Below are 15,336 nucleotides of genomic sequence, written 5' to 3' on the forward strand. Positions count from 1 at the left end.
ACTGGACCTCCTTCAAACTTGCCACCCGGAAACAGCACCAGCTGATCCGCGCCGCCAAGAAAACAGCATTCAAGGACCGGTTGGACAACAACGCACACAACTGCAAGGAACTCTTCAACATCGTGAAAGAGCTCTCTAACCCCAGCGCAGGTAACAACGACATCACCCCATCGCAAGACCTCTGCAACTCCCTCGCTTCATACTTCCACAACAAGATCGCGGACATACACAACAGCTTCAACAACCAACCAACGCACACCATGACCGAACAACCACCCCCCACCACCACCCTCCACGCCTGGACCCCGATCAGCACCGAAGACACCATCCGCACGATGAACTCCATCCACTCCGGATCACCGACCGACCCCTGCCCTCACCACGTCTTCAACAAGGCCGACGCGGTCATCGCACCCCACCTGCGAGACATCATCAACACATCCTTCGACACCGCCACCTTCCCTGAGAGCTGGAAGCACGCCGAACTCAGCGCTCTACTCAAGAAACCCACAGCGGACCCCACCGAACTCAAGAACTACCGCCCCATCTCGCTCCTCCCGTTTCCAGCCAAAGTCATCGAGAAGACCGTCAACAAGCAGATGGCCGCCTTCCTCGAGACGAACGGATCCCTCGACCCCTCACAGTCCGGCTTCCGAGCCAACCACAGCACCGAGACCGCCCTCATCGCCGCCACCGATGACATCCGAGCCCTGATGGACAATGGAGAAACAGCGGCCCTCATCCTCCTAGACCTCTCCGCGGCATTCGACACGGTCTGCCACCGCACCCTAGTACGGCGCCTCAGCAACATCGGAATCCAGGACAAGGCGCTGGAATGGATCATCTCCTTCCTCGACGGAAGAACACAGAGAGTCCGCCTACCACCGTACAAGTCAGAGGCCTCCGAAGTCATCTGCGGCGTCCCCCAAGGATCATCTCTGAGCCCCACCCTCTTCAACGTCTACATGAGCCCCCTCGCGGCCATCGTACGCAAACACAACCTCAGCATAATCTCCTACGCCGACGACACCCAGCTGATCCTCTCCCTGACCAACGACCCCGCCGCCGCCAGAGCCAACCTGCACGAAGGGATGAAAGAGGTAGCCGAGTGGATGACGACCAGCCGCCTGAAACTGAACTCGGACAAGACGGAGGTCCTCATCCTGGGCTCCTCACCCTCCGCCTGGGACGACTCCTGGTGGCCTCCCGCCCTGGGCACCGCACCCAAACCGACAGACCATGCACGAAACCTGGGCTTCATCCTGGACTCCTCCCTCTCCATGACCAGGCAAGCCAACAACGTCTCCTCGGCGTGCTTCAACATCCTACGCATGCTACGGAAGATCTTCTGGTGCATCCCCACCGAGACCAGGAAGACCGTCACCCAGGCCCTCGTCACCAGCCGACTGGACTACGGCAACGCCCTCTACGCCGGTTCCACCGCCAAGCTCCAGAAGAGACTCCAGCGGATCCAGAACGCCTCAGCCAGACTCATCCTCGACATCCCACGAACCAGCCACATCTCCGGACATCTGAGAGACCTTCACTGGCTCCCCGTCAACAAAAGAATCACCTTCCGCCTCCTCACCCACGCACACAAAGCCCTACACGACCAAGGCCCGAGCTACCTCAACAGCCGAGTCAACTTCTACGCTCCCAAACGCCACCTCCGATCAGCCAACCACGCCCTCGCCGCCGTCCCCCGCATCCGAAGAGCGACTACAGGAGGAAGGTCCTTCTCCTACCTGGCCGCCAAGACCTGGAACTCCCTCCCTCCCGACCTGCGCCTGACCCAAGACCACCTCTCCTTCAGGAAGAAGCTGAAGACCTGGCTGTTCGAGCAGTAGCGGCACCCCCCCCCCCCCCCCCAGCGCCTTGAGACCCTACGGGTATGTAGCGCGCTTTATAAGTGTCACTGATTGATTGATTGATTGTATTTAATTATGCAGCACAATATCCTTGGTGCAACATCAACTGTTGCATGGCTAAACACTTAGGGGCAGATTTATGTTAGACTTGCGCCACTTTTACGCCGCCGTTGCGTCACTTTTGTGACGCAGCGGCGGCGTAACCCCTGCGCCACGTTGCGCCCCATTTACATCGTGACGCATCTATGGAGATGCGTCACGGTGTAAAGCCCTTCGCCACATTAAACCTGCGTCAGGTTTAATGTATGCAGGGTGGGCGTTCCATCGGAAAAAGCCTGGGAAAAGTGATTTCACTCAGTCACTTTTCCGACGCTGCTGCGTCAAAACCTTGCGCCTGCTTGAAGCAGGCGTAAGGCATGACGCAGCGTGTTAGGTATGGGCAGCCCCTAAACATTGCTGGAGTTGCGTTGTGCTTGCGACACGACTCCAGCAATGCGCCGCCCTTACGCCATCAGATGCGTCACGCATCTGTTTATCCTTGCGCCACGATGCGCTGCATTGTAAATGCAGCGCATCTGTGGTGGCACAAGGGTAAACTTGCGTGACGCTTCTTTCCTGGCGCATCCCTGCTGATTTGCAGGGATGCGCCAGGAAACATAAATCTGCCCCTTATAATGTACCAAAGGCGAGACCTATTGGCTATGCCAATGCTTGTTTTCTCTTGGAAAGGTGGCAGCCGGAGCTACCTCAGTGTCCTCTGAGCAATATTCCGTTATTAAACAGCGCCTTTCCAGCCAGTCCTCAAGACATCATGAACAAAACAGCAGTTTTATTAAAGGAAGTCTGTACTCAGACGTGTCTATTTCTAGTTTGTTTCAAACTTAGTTAAAGTGCTCTGAGAAGAGGTTGCCCCTCTCTAAGCGCTGCCTTGTACAAGCCCAAAACGTCCTCATTTTATTGCGACCCGCGTCTATACGGCCCAATTGCCTGCAAGGTCTTCCCCTGCATTTGAGAAGACTATGCAGACTGTGCTGCAACTAGACTTTCTTGGAATTAACGATGGCATTTTCAGACTCATGGCAGTGTTTCAATCTGTGTACATTCACTACTCTTCATAACGTGCGCCTCTCGGCAAAATGTTGAAGGGTGAGAGCGCAAAGTGCGGCGCACATAGCTCTTGGTGTGAATGTACGATGACCTTTCTTAACAGTTGCATTCCAGACCTCAGATCCGCATCTCTGTGTGAATGAGCTCTGGCGGATTGCAGATTCTTTCTGAATTATAGTCGATTTGATGGGTAGCTGCTTCAGTTTGTGGGTGGTATTTTAACTTATAACAGTTCTGGAGGGTGCAAAGTAAAAGAAAGAAGGAATTAGTGCAATTAATCTGTGGACCAGGTAAGAATGAGGTAGCTCAGTGGAATAGAGTATTTGCTCCAGACAAATATGTGCAGTACATAGCTTGGAATCCCACCAGACGGTACTCAACGTTTTACTTTTTATGAGATGACTGCCTACCAGTGGGTAAAGTAAGCCGACCTCTGTTCAGTCTATGACCCAAGGTATTTTGTTTATTAGCCGTATAATTTTCATTTTGCTGCTCAAAGTCAGATGGGTGTGAATCTCGGTTTGCCACTGCATAGGTGTGACTGAATGTGCACTTGTATGTATTTGTTTGATCTCTGGTAAGTAAGCTCACCTTTGAGGGCTACGCGTGAGTGACATTTTTGGGTGGAGGCATTTTACTGTCTTTATTGGTAAACGTTGTGTAATGTTATCAACAGTACTGTCTGACCAGAGAGCACGTACGATTAATGTGGGGGGAGGATGTGGTCCGTCGGCTAGACTTTGGTGCTGGAAACCAGGGCTCGAGCCACATCCTGTAATTCTGGGCAAACCACTTGGGGGCATATTATCAAGCAGGGCGTTAACATTATCGCCGCTTTAGCGGCAGAAAACTGCCGCTAAAGCGGCGATAATGGGCTTGATAATATGCACCAGAGAATTCCAACAGAAGCTCATGTTGACACCAGGACATGGGCTTCTATGGGAATTCTCAAGGGCATATTATCAAGCCCATTAACGCCCTTTCTTGATAATATGCCCCTTAATCTCCCTGTGCCTGAATATGTAATGTAAATACGGTGCTCATGTAAAGCGCTCCAATACCTTCGGGTCGAGTTCGCGCTATATTAAAGATGCAAAAAAAATAAAGTCATCTGTCTGCTTTGCAATCACGGGATTTCATTGCAAATGAGCGCTAACGGCTGTGTTAGCCTGTAAGATTGTCAAGCTTTCGTATCTGCACTGTGTGATTGTGAGATTTGTGTAACTTGTGACTTGTTCACATTATCCCTTCCATGTAGAACCTTAACCAGAACATATGACCGAGAACCTCTTTTAAAGGGACTGGATGGGATGATGAAGTGAAGAAAGATGCTTTTGAAAATCGATAGGCCGAGGTGACTTTGCTTACCTGGATTTTCTTTACTGCCTGGAAGCCGCATTGCTGTAACCAATGTTTAATGAAAATTACATTACAAGGTCCACAGTTTTGCATCCATTTTGTCATGTTTTCATGGGGAGCTTCAAGATCCAGCAATAAAGGTAAAGTTTGCTTGGCGCAACACAAAGCTGCCCCTTCAGAACTTCTGGGTTTCTATCTAATTATATGTAGATTGTGTTATAAATGCTCCATTACCCCCCACTTTGTTTTCAAAATTCATAGGGCGATACCGCGCCCACCCCCCAAACGTTCTTCAAGGTCTTTAGGTTTGCTTGTTCCACTAGTGCTCTTTTTCCAGTTTTAGGAGGAAATTTACGCCTCATAACTTTCAGAGTTCACCATCCGCCACTGCCCATTGCTCAAGGGACTCATGCTCAGAGTGTTCATGGTTGGGCGTTCAGGGGTTTTACAGTTAGAAACGAACGTTGGGCATTATGGGGCAGATTTACAATAACTGGCGCATCCCTGCATATCATCAGGGATGCGCCAGTTATTGTGCGTCACAACTCCGCCACCATGGTTGCACCGCATTTACAATGCGGCGCACCATGGGGCAAAAATGGACAGATGCGTGACGCATCTGCTGCCGTAAAGGTGGCGCATTGCTGGAGTTTTGTCGCAAGCGCGACGCAGCTCCAGCAAGGCTTGGGGGTGCCCTATCTTTAAAATGCTGCGTCAATCCTTACGCCTGCTTCAAGCAGGCGCAGGGTTTTGATGCAGCATGGCCTTAAAAGTGGCTGAGTTAGCCACTTTTCGGAGGCATTCCTGCGCCGGAACGCCCCCCCTGCGCCGGAACGCCTACATGTGGCGCAGGGCTTTACAACATGACGCATCTCCCAGATGCGCCATGTTGTAAGTACCCCACACCATGACGCTGGCTTTGCGCTGCCGCTGCGTCACAAAAGTGACGCAACGGAGGCGTGAAAGAGGCGCAAGGGGCTTGTAAATCTGCCCCTATGTATGTACGAGGTTTGGAGTAAAAACTGAAAATAAATATACTCCAGGCTTCCTTCACCTTGTGCCTTCCTTGTTCCTTCATCCTGGATGTTACATACCTATATATTATGTTTGTTATTTAAGAAAAAGAACAGTGACATGAGATCATGCTACAAACTGACCTGAAGTTCCTCCCTAAATATTATCATAAAAACCATAAATATATGAACTCAAGATGTGTTCAAATAGTTTCAATTGGTCATTTAGCCTATAAATCACTTGCTCATGATATGCCCCTGGCATCATTGCCTCTGCCTATTACCAATCCTCTGGGGTACATTTGATTTCTAGTGTCTCATAATGCAGATAGTAGCCACTGCAAGAGCCAAATCCAACAAACTATATCTTGGCTGCCATGAGGTAGAGCTTATTTCAACAATGGTGCCATAGCTATTTCACTGGCCTTTTTCAGTTTGAGCCAGACAGACCAGTACACCTGCAAGGCTGGGCAAGGCCATAGAATATGTGCCACAGTTCCTGGTCTGTGGCGGAATCTCCAACAGTTTGAATTAGGTCGGGACTTGGCTCTGTGTAGCCGGTGAGGCGACCAATGCCGATCATGAATGATTTTAAACATTTAAATTTGAATTGGCTTAATGTAGGATTTTGTCATGAGCAGCTAAGAGTTCAGACAACTCAGCTTATTGCAAGTGTTCTGAATGTATAACTTAAGATCCAACCAAGAAAGGGAGGTACCCCTTAAAGTTTTTTAGGGACGAGGTACGTAAAATGCCACAACAAAACAAGCGTTCCCTGAGAGAAAAAGCATATATGCAAAACAAGGCTTCTGCTTCGCCTACTATTCCGTTAATGCTATTTTTTCAAGAACGATCACTATATCGTGTGGGGTTACTAAAATAGAGACTTTTGTAATTATAACACAGTACAGCATGCAGTTTCAAAAGAACATATTATTCAATACAATCGCAGTTAAAAACGAATTTTTATTAAAAACATTTTGTATAGTTAATCACGTACTACATGTGATTTTCCTCCCATGAAGGTTACAATCTAACATTAAAAATGAAAACAGACAGTCGACGCAGCGTTTCGGTGTTCAATTCTATGGTTTCACCTTCTTCAGGACCAAGAATTTTCGTAAAATCTATACATAAAAATACATATAAAAACAATCAAATAACCTTACATGTACTGTGTATACTAAAGCCTAATACATTTGCTTCTACCCCGAATTTATTTGTACTATTCATTATTCATATGATTGAAAAATTATCATCACACAATTTTAAAACCGAAATATTGCTATATTAAACGCATCCTTTACACTACATTGATGCAACCACACTACAATTTTTATATATGGACAAAACAGATTTTCTCATACCTTAATTTTATAAGGGATTAAGTTTTCTTAGTTACATAATCCTGTTGGGCACCTTATCATCGACTTTATGGTCTTGATATAGGTCATTTCTAAACAATAAGAAAAAAAGGGGTCTGTATGACTTGTCAACAGAGTTTATTATTAATGCTTAATGAGCTCGTTTTTATGCAGGTCGTTTTACCTATAGATAAATAGTTGTTTTTTTCGAAATCCGTTGACGCCACCGTTTTTATGGTTTAAAAGTAAAGATGATATCAGTCCAAACTCTTTTATCTATGGAGTTCAATAGAAAACATATATGTATATGAAGATACAAATTATTACAAAGAAATAGGACTCAGACACAATTCACTATAGATATAAGCTCACCAATTATAAGAGCCGAATGGAAACTAATTTCATTTCTTAGAGTGGTTTCTCTTTGTTGTGATGCTTTCGATGTCGCAGACCCCTTTTTTTCTTATTGTTTAGAAATGACCTATATCAAGACCATAAAGTCGATGAAAAGGTGCCCAACAGGATTATGTAACTAAGAAAACTTAATCCCTTATAAAATTAAGGTATGAGAAAATCTGTTTTGTCCATATATAAAAATTGTAGTGTGGTTGCATCAATGTAGTGTAAAGGATGCGTTTAATATAGCAATATTTCGGTTTTAAAATTGTGTGATGATAATTTTTCAATCATATGAATAATGAATAATGAATAGTACAAATAAATTCGGGGTAGAAGCAAATGTATTAGGCTTTAGTATACACAGTACATGTAAGGTTATTTGATTGTTTTTATATGTATTTTTATGTATAGATTTTACGAAAATTCTTGGTCCTGAAGAAGGTGAAACCATAGAATTGAACACCGAAACGCTGCGTCGACTGTCTGTTTTCATTTTTAATGTTAGATTGTAACCTTCATGGGAGGAAAATCACATGTAGTACGTGATTAACTATACAAAATGTTTTTAATAAAAATTCGTTTTTAACTGCGATTGTATTGAATAATATGTTCTTTTGAAACTGCATGCTGTACTGTGTTATAATTACAAAAGTCTCTATTTTAGTATCCCCACACGATATAGTGATCGTTCTTGAAAAAATAGCATTAACGGAATAGTAGGCGAAGCAGAAGCCTTGTTTTGCATATATGCTTTTTCTCTCAGGGAACGCTTGTTTTGTTGTTGCTGAATGTATAACTGCCATTTATTTCTAAGCTCTACAGCTGTGGTGTTGGAGAGCATTTCCTTAATTTGCCTCTCATAGAAACCTGAAATGTGTTTTTTGTAGCTTCCTAAATGCTCTTGGTAAGGGTGCAGAGTAGATTTCATCCGAGTGGAAAACTATTACTGAATGTCTTAATCTACCAGTGTTTCATTTGCAACCAATACAACAATTGGAAGGAGTCTAATTGGAATGATATGCATAGGTTTGTGAAGAGTACATGGTTAATGGACATGATGTCCTTCGGAGCCCATATTAGTCAAGTAGGTATCTTGCTGGTGATCTATACAGTAGTGTAGTTCAAAAAGCATTTGCAATGCAATTGGTCTCTCATTACTGAAAGTTTGAGCTATTGCAATTGCAAATGATAATGTAACGGCAAAAGCTTAAACTTTTATCAATACAAGACCTATTGCATTGCAATTCCTTGTTTTATTTGTGTTTCCTACTTGTATTTGTAATCCTTAATTGTAGAACATCTTTAGTCGAACATTGTTTGCGTTTGCATCTGGCAAACTGTTAATTATCTTTGTGATTAAGTATCAAGGTCCTCATGCACTCAAAATGCAACATTTTTAAAAGACAGCACATGGTTTTTTAAAAAGTCTGTTCAACAAAGTCAATTTTTTAGCTACACTTTCAAGTTTGCCATCCAAAAATAGTGAGACATTTTGTTTTTCAGTAAATGTATGCTCTGTAGAAAATGACATTAAATATTCTGTAACATTGAAATGGGTTTTGCTTCCTGTTATAGCTAATCGGCAGCTATCGGAATTTTAAGACTTTGTTGAGAAATGCTATTACTCACTCTTTCCAACTCTCTCATAGAATCGAGAATCAGCACAATAAACAAAAGTGGCATCATCTCAGCCCTAGATACCAGAATCGTTCTCAAGTGATCTGAATGTTTTAGCTCCTGGAATTGATCACTAGTTCTGGGTCTTTGTTATATGGCCATTTGCCCAGGAAGCTGGGTCGGATTGGAGGCTGGCCTGTGTTAAATAGCAGGACAGAGGAATTGTTTTAATTTGCTTGTTTGTTTTGAACTCCATATTTCCAAAATTTGTTATGTAAAATTTTGAATGATTATTTTGACAATCAGCATAAAAGGACTCAGAAAAAAACTGCAGTCTAATTATTCCTAAATTGGTGTAGTGAACATTTTTACCTAATTTTCGTTTCTTGTTAATGCTTGATTTATGCAGGTAGTGGTCACTGGCAATCATTTTTGGAGTCCAGGACCTATTTTAAGTAGACTTTGACCACAGTGTAAGAGAAAGAAAGACAGAAAAGGTAAAAAGGTGGAAGAGAAAGACAGGAAAACCTTTACCAAATAAGAAGTGTGTGGTGGAAGAAGAAAGAGGCATTATGTGGAATCAAAACTAGCTAGTATTGGTATGCATTAAGCTCAGCATGAGGCAGCAATGGTGTTGAGCTCCTAAACAAATCTTTAACACCATTCTTTATTGGTTTTTTTTTTAGTTAAGCATGGTGTCTCACTGCTCAGCCATGAGCATTTGGACTTGCATTTTAGTTTTACTACTGCATCGACTATTGATGGGTACACAAACTCTTCCAGAGGTGAGCATAAGGAATACAATTCCACTGATATATTGATTCTGCTGAATGCTTATACATATAGCTCGTTCCACATGATCTAAATACAAAAATACAAAGAAGGCCATTTTCAAGCAACAGAAATTCTTAGTGCAAACTACATAATGGATGCCACCATGTGAGTGCACTTACACATTCTCTGTGGTTGTTACTTGTTCGTGAGCATAGACAATTTTTCCTGCATATAGAGTCTGCAGTTGTACTAAAAATCTATTACAAGAGCATCTTCGAGTACTTCCAGTAGTTGAGCTTGAGAGTGATCACTGTGGGCCTCAGCTGCAAGGCCTTCGCCCCAGCATAGTGGTCAGCAGAGATTCCGACCCTTAATGATGCTGTACGTTTGTTGTGGGCCTCTCTCGATTCCATTCCAACCCCAGGGCGGGTGGTTGGCGAGGTCTTGATGCATCAATATGCTTGGGGGGACAGCATCAGTCCAGCCAAGAATATTACGAGTTTTCTCTCTGCAACGATTTTCATGGCGGCTCATCCTCCATGAAAACCGTGGCAGAGAGGAAATAAAGGGTGCCCTACAGCATCCCCTGTTGCCTCGGTCCATGTAGTGCATGCAGGGGGCCACAACATGTGCCCCCCTGTGTGCATGGATTCAAGTTACTGTGTGGCATGGACTTTACAGTCCATGCTGTGCAGACTTATTTTTGGCATTCCCATTGTGGTGCCCATTTTCAGAGGCACCACCATGCGACTGCCAAAAAGACTCCAAGAGACATGGGAAACACTCATAATATGGTGGGCTGCCCAACCACCAGTTTTGCAGTGCAGGAGCAGGCTGCCAGCATGGTGGTCCGCTTCTGCACCACCAAACTCGTAATCAGGCCCTAAGTCGGATGTAAAACCATTTTTTATGTTCGGAGACTTTATTGTTGTTGTTTTACCTCCTTCTTTCCATTTGCTGTGTGAGCTTATACTTTGAGTTTTGCCATTTGTTCCTTAAGTATAGCCTTTGAGTTTGTGCTTGATAAAGCTTTGTAAGCTATTATACTTGTGTTAGAGACTTGTAATTTCCCCTTGTTTGGTGGTACTGGGATTATTGGAAGTTGTTTTTTTTAGTTCGAGCCTTGAGATGAACTAATGGGCTAGCATTTTTTCCATTACTCACCTCGGTGTTGCTTCACACATTTCACCCCCTCTTTTTCCCAGGAACCTGTCTGCAAGTACATCTTGTGAAGTTGCCTCTTCTAGACCTGGTACTGCTTTTAATAGCTTTTGTATATTTCTCCTATTGAGAATGTGGTGCAGCCCCAGGAGCAGGTATTATGGAAAGAAGCTGATGATTTGGATATGATTCTCTTCCAGTCGAGACTCCTTGTTGCAGAAAAGATGTTCCAGATCATTCTCTGTCATTGAATTTGCTAGCATGTGGATTTCTCTAGGGAGGACTGCTTCAGGTTTCTGCCTCACAGTTCTTTTTAGTTCTGAATAAGTAGGGTCTCAGTTTACCAGGTGGATTCTCTGCAGGGCATTCATTTAATTTAGGTCCACCCTTTCCTTGACCGGGAACCTCTTGGTAAGTTGGGTCTGTGCACCTCAGTGATTTCCCCTCGTCTGTGGTCGCAGATGAAGGCGGAAACATGTCCGCTTCTAATTGCTTCTGATTATGCTATGTAGGCACGCTGAAGCAGCTGCCTGGCCCTCAGCCCACCTTTGATGCTTTAAGTGATCATATGGGAAATAGCTTGCAATTACGGGGTCAATTCGGGGTAGGTTCATTTTCACTAGATAGAACTTGATGGGAAAGAGAGAGGATATTGAGTCCCAGCAGACAGACTTAACACATTAGGTGTCACGGAGCCTGAGTCGAAAGGATCTGTGTTTTTGATCTCGCATCTTCTTACCTCTTTGTATCTACTTTTACTCACATACTTTGTAGTTCAGTAGCTAAATCATAGCTGAAAAAGCTTCAGTGAAAAGAGGCTCCCGGCGAATGAAATACACAGCCATTAGACTCGGCGGTTCAAATGCTACACGCGGCCCATCTCTCCTGCCGTCACTCAGCATTGTAGTCCCTGCTGAGGGACGAGATGCTCCCCTGAACCCAGCACGTTTGTAGATGTAGACACAAATGAGACACGCGCCCATTAATTGTTTTCGTCAAGACAAATGGCTTTCCAAGGCTTGTGCACTACTGCAGCATCTCATTTACAATGAGTACAGTTCCTCTAGGCCTTGTAGTGGCACAAATCAATGATAAATCACCGTCTACTGAAGTCCTTCAACTCCCCCGTGTCAGAATGCAGTCGAGCTCCTTCCCTATGCATGTTGACACATATAAGATTTGTTCTGTGCCTTTGAAAAATGGCATTTTCTAAATAGATAGTCTGTTCTTTCTTTGCCATTCCTCTTTCCTTTATCTGAAATACAAGATGCTGAGAAAGAAAAATGAAAATGCAGAGAAAGAAAACTTATCTCCATTTGCAATGCGCGGCCCGAGAGAGCAATTCCATTTGTGAAAAGAATGCAGTAGAGCAATTTTGTCCCAGGTACTCTTAGTGGTTTCTGTTCTTGTAAATTCCCCGATGCATTGACCTCTTTGTGGCACAGCTAGTAATTATTTTATTAAGACACAGTGCAAGCATGATTGAACATCACCTAAGGCACATTTGGCCTGATTTCCTTGAACTAATGATTAATAAAGATTAATTAGGACAGCCTCCTGGACACTCAAATTGCATACCAATCTTAAAACCAATTAGGTGGTCAGCAGAAATATGTCCCCATGATGCTTTTTTTGCTACTGACTTACCACAAGTTTGTGTTATAGGACGGCCTTAATTTAATATGAAATCAAAAAACATTTTAGTAACATATTTGTACTAAATCTCACTATAAATAAAGTATATTCTACAAGTGCATTCAAAGTCATTCTGTCTACTACTTTTTTCGTTATTTCAGACCTGCTCTGTCTTCCACTGTGACCTATTACTAAAATCCTTCCATTATAAACTGCAAATCTTGCTCTGCCTTTGACTTGACCTGGTTTTAACCCTACCAATTTGATGCGTTCTGGTCTACTTAGCACTCTCTTTCCTAAAATCTTTCTGAATGCTGGTATCTAAAGCTCCCCTCAGAAGCCTGTGACTGGTGCAATTAAATGGTGGTGCACTGAATACCAAGGCTTTTTTGTCATAAATCCACCTCATGCCACTTTAATCCACTACCAGACACTCCCCGCCCCTTTATCTCACTCGTGCAAGTTCCTGCTTTTTCCCTTTGTGACGGATTTTCTATCTTCTCTTTCTCTGTCTTTCCACTTTGTCCCCAAAAATGAATTCTGGTGGCACCCGCTGGCATTCATCGGCTCAAATTAAGCACTGGCTAGTTATTTCTTCTGCCTAGTATCTCATGTATGAAGAATCACTTCATCAGTATGGTTTCAGGAGGGCTGTTGTGTGTATCCTAAAACCTGTGACTTATTTTTCATCCATTTTTAGTTACAGATACATTTGTTATATGCAGCCCATCTCTCCTGCTGCCACTCAGCATTTTATTCCCTGCTAAGGGACGAGATTCTCCCCTGTAACCATCTCATTTCGTTTGTAGATGTAGATTTCAATGAAACATTATTTCCCGCAGGTCATCCAAACTATTGTTGGTCATAGTTAGCCTATTGTTACTCTGCATCATAGTTTCCTGTTTTCGTTCCCCCTTTTCATTGATTGTTTTATTTATACAATTACCTCGTTTCTGACCAGGTTTCAAATCTTAGTCTGCTTCAGCTTTCAAAGCTCATCCAGGTCCTGACCAGAGTAGCTCCGGGAAAGTTTTCCCTCTTCCAGGCTATAGATTATCCTTGGTATATGTTACACCTCCTCCACCTGAATGCCACGTCTCTGCAGACAGTAAGCTGTATTTATTAGTTAATCCGGTCCTAGGGCCTTATTATGACTTAGGCGGTGTGGCAGCGGGCAGCCACACCAGCACCCACTGCCATACCGCTCATGCCATTTTGAGACTGCCTGCTGGATTCTGAATGGAATCCAGGCCGGGCGGTCCTGCTGCAGCTGTCCCGCGCAGTGCAGTGCTAAGGCTCATATGTGAGCCTTAGCCAGGCACCCCAATGGGAACACCATTGTATTTTACTGCAGGGCATGCGCTGTCAAGTCTATGCCTTACAGGAACTGGGGTTGCATGTATACAGGGGGGCACACCATGTGCCCCCCGCATGCATTCCCTGGGGGGCTGCATAAACTGTGGCGGGGAGGAAACTCCTAATGTGCTTGGCAGTGCTGCAGCATCACCACCAGCACATTAGGGGCCTCAGACCACTGCAAGAAAACCAGGTGTAGTGTAGTTCCTATATCCCTCATAGGCTCTGCGCATTGGAATAATATACACTATAGTTTTGACATAGGACTGAGGTCAGTATGTCTCTATCGAGTACATTAAACGTAATTACTGTGTGCCAGCTAACTCAGAGGTCACTGGAAAACTTCTCGAATAAACAAGAAGGGATTAGTTTCTGACAACCGCATAAACATGACAACTTTGTTTCCCTTAGAATCAGAACAATCTCAGAATCGTGGAAACAATAGATAACAGTTTCACTCAGTCAATCGTGCATGCTTCGTTTCTACAGTTACACAGAAATAGATAGACGGACGTTTCAATAAAAACGGTTTAATGAACAGTCTTATTTCTCGTGCAAGAGATATGAACTGCTACAATCGTAAGACAGAATGCGAAGTATAATATGTACAGCGTTAGCAGTAAGATAAAACAATACTGCAATAGCATGGTTTGTAGCTATGACAGATATTAATAAAAAACATACATAAATAACACAGGCTAAAATGTTAATACTCATCTGATGCTTCTAGCTAGTTCTACCCCAGTGTACCTAACCTAAGTGTAGTACGAGGTAAGAAGTAGGTGCTGTTTGTCAATAGTCTAGTTTTAGCTATAGTTGCCAAGATTTTCCAAAAGTCTCTCTAGGTTCTAGTCCGCTCCATACCTTAGAATGAGTGAGATTGGAATCTCTTTCCGAGTCTCGATCTCTAACACCCCGCAAGGGGAGTCAGAAACACTGGAGCTGGATTCTGTGCAAGGAGGATGACAGCGTCTGGTCAGTGCGTCAGGCGGGGACTTGACTTCCTTCCAAACTTGCCGTGGCGTGCAAGTAGGCAGCCGAACCGTGGTTTGCCATAGTAAGTGAAGGTATATTTATACCTTGAAGGTGTTTAGGAATGCCAGTATTGACGTAAAAGTCGGGCAGAAGAACATCATGAATGAACCCATAAGGAATAGATGTTCATGCATAATAAATGAGTTTTTGGAGAAATCAATATTCAAGCAAGGGGAAGTCCTAAAGGCTTAAGAGTCTGGTTTTCCAAGAACTCGTTGTGACATAGATGAACGGATGTAGGTGGCCATGCCTGTATTCGGTTAGCATGGATAATGTCTAAATAAGGGTAGAATTTCTAAGCCTAAATATGGGCAATGCAAATTGTGCCTATATAAGGACATAAATCTATATACGGTATCTAAATCGACACACAACACAGGGATCACAGATCCCTGGCGATTGCAGCTGTCCCATGGCGATCCGACTGCCCAACTTGTCACCGCCATATATTTCGCTGTTCATCAGACCACCAAGCTCATAATAAGACCCCTAGACTAAGAAGGATGATGTGGTCATGATAGCAAACTTGTAAGCAAATGGAGTTCCCTTTCCCATTGGTTGTCAGAGAATTATGTAACTAAGTACATGGGTAATGGAAAAGAGCAATTGTTTGCAAATGGCATGTGTGCATCAATAGTTTCAGTGGTG

General features: G+C 44.0%; 1 protein-coding gene across 1 annotated transcript in view; it reads left to right on the plus strand.

Annotated features, from left to right (window-relative positions):
- LOC146817387 (uncharacterized) overlaps positions 1 to 15,336 on the plus strand; it is a 65,050-nt gene that overhangs the window by 24,715 nt on the left and 24,999 nt on the right. The window contains exon 3 of the mRNA XM_085609631.1: positions 9,414 to 9,512. Within this exon, the coding sequence (XP_085465757.1) occupies positions 9,414 to 9,512 (99 nt within the window). The remainder of the gene's footprint in view (positions 1 to 9,413; positions 9,513 to 15,336) is intronic.

The sequence above is a fragment of the Triturus cristatus genome, chromosome 6, assembly GCF_964204655.1.
Source record: "Triturus cristatus chromosome 6, aTriCri1.1, whole genome shotgun sequence".
Taxonomy (NCBI): domain Eukaryota; kingdom Metazoa; phylum Chordata; class Amphibia; order Caudata; family Salamandridae; genus Triturus; species Triturus cristatus.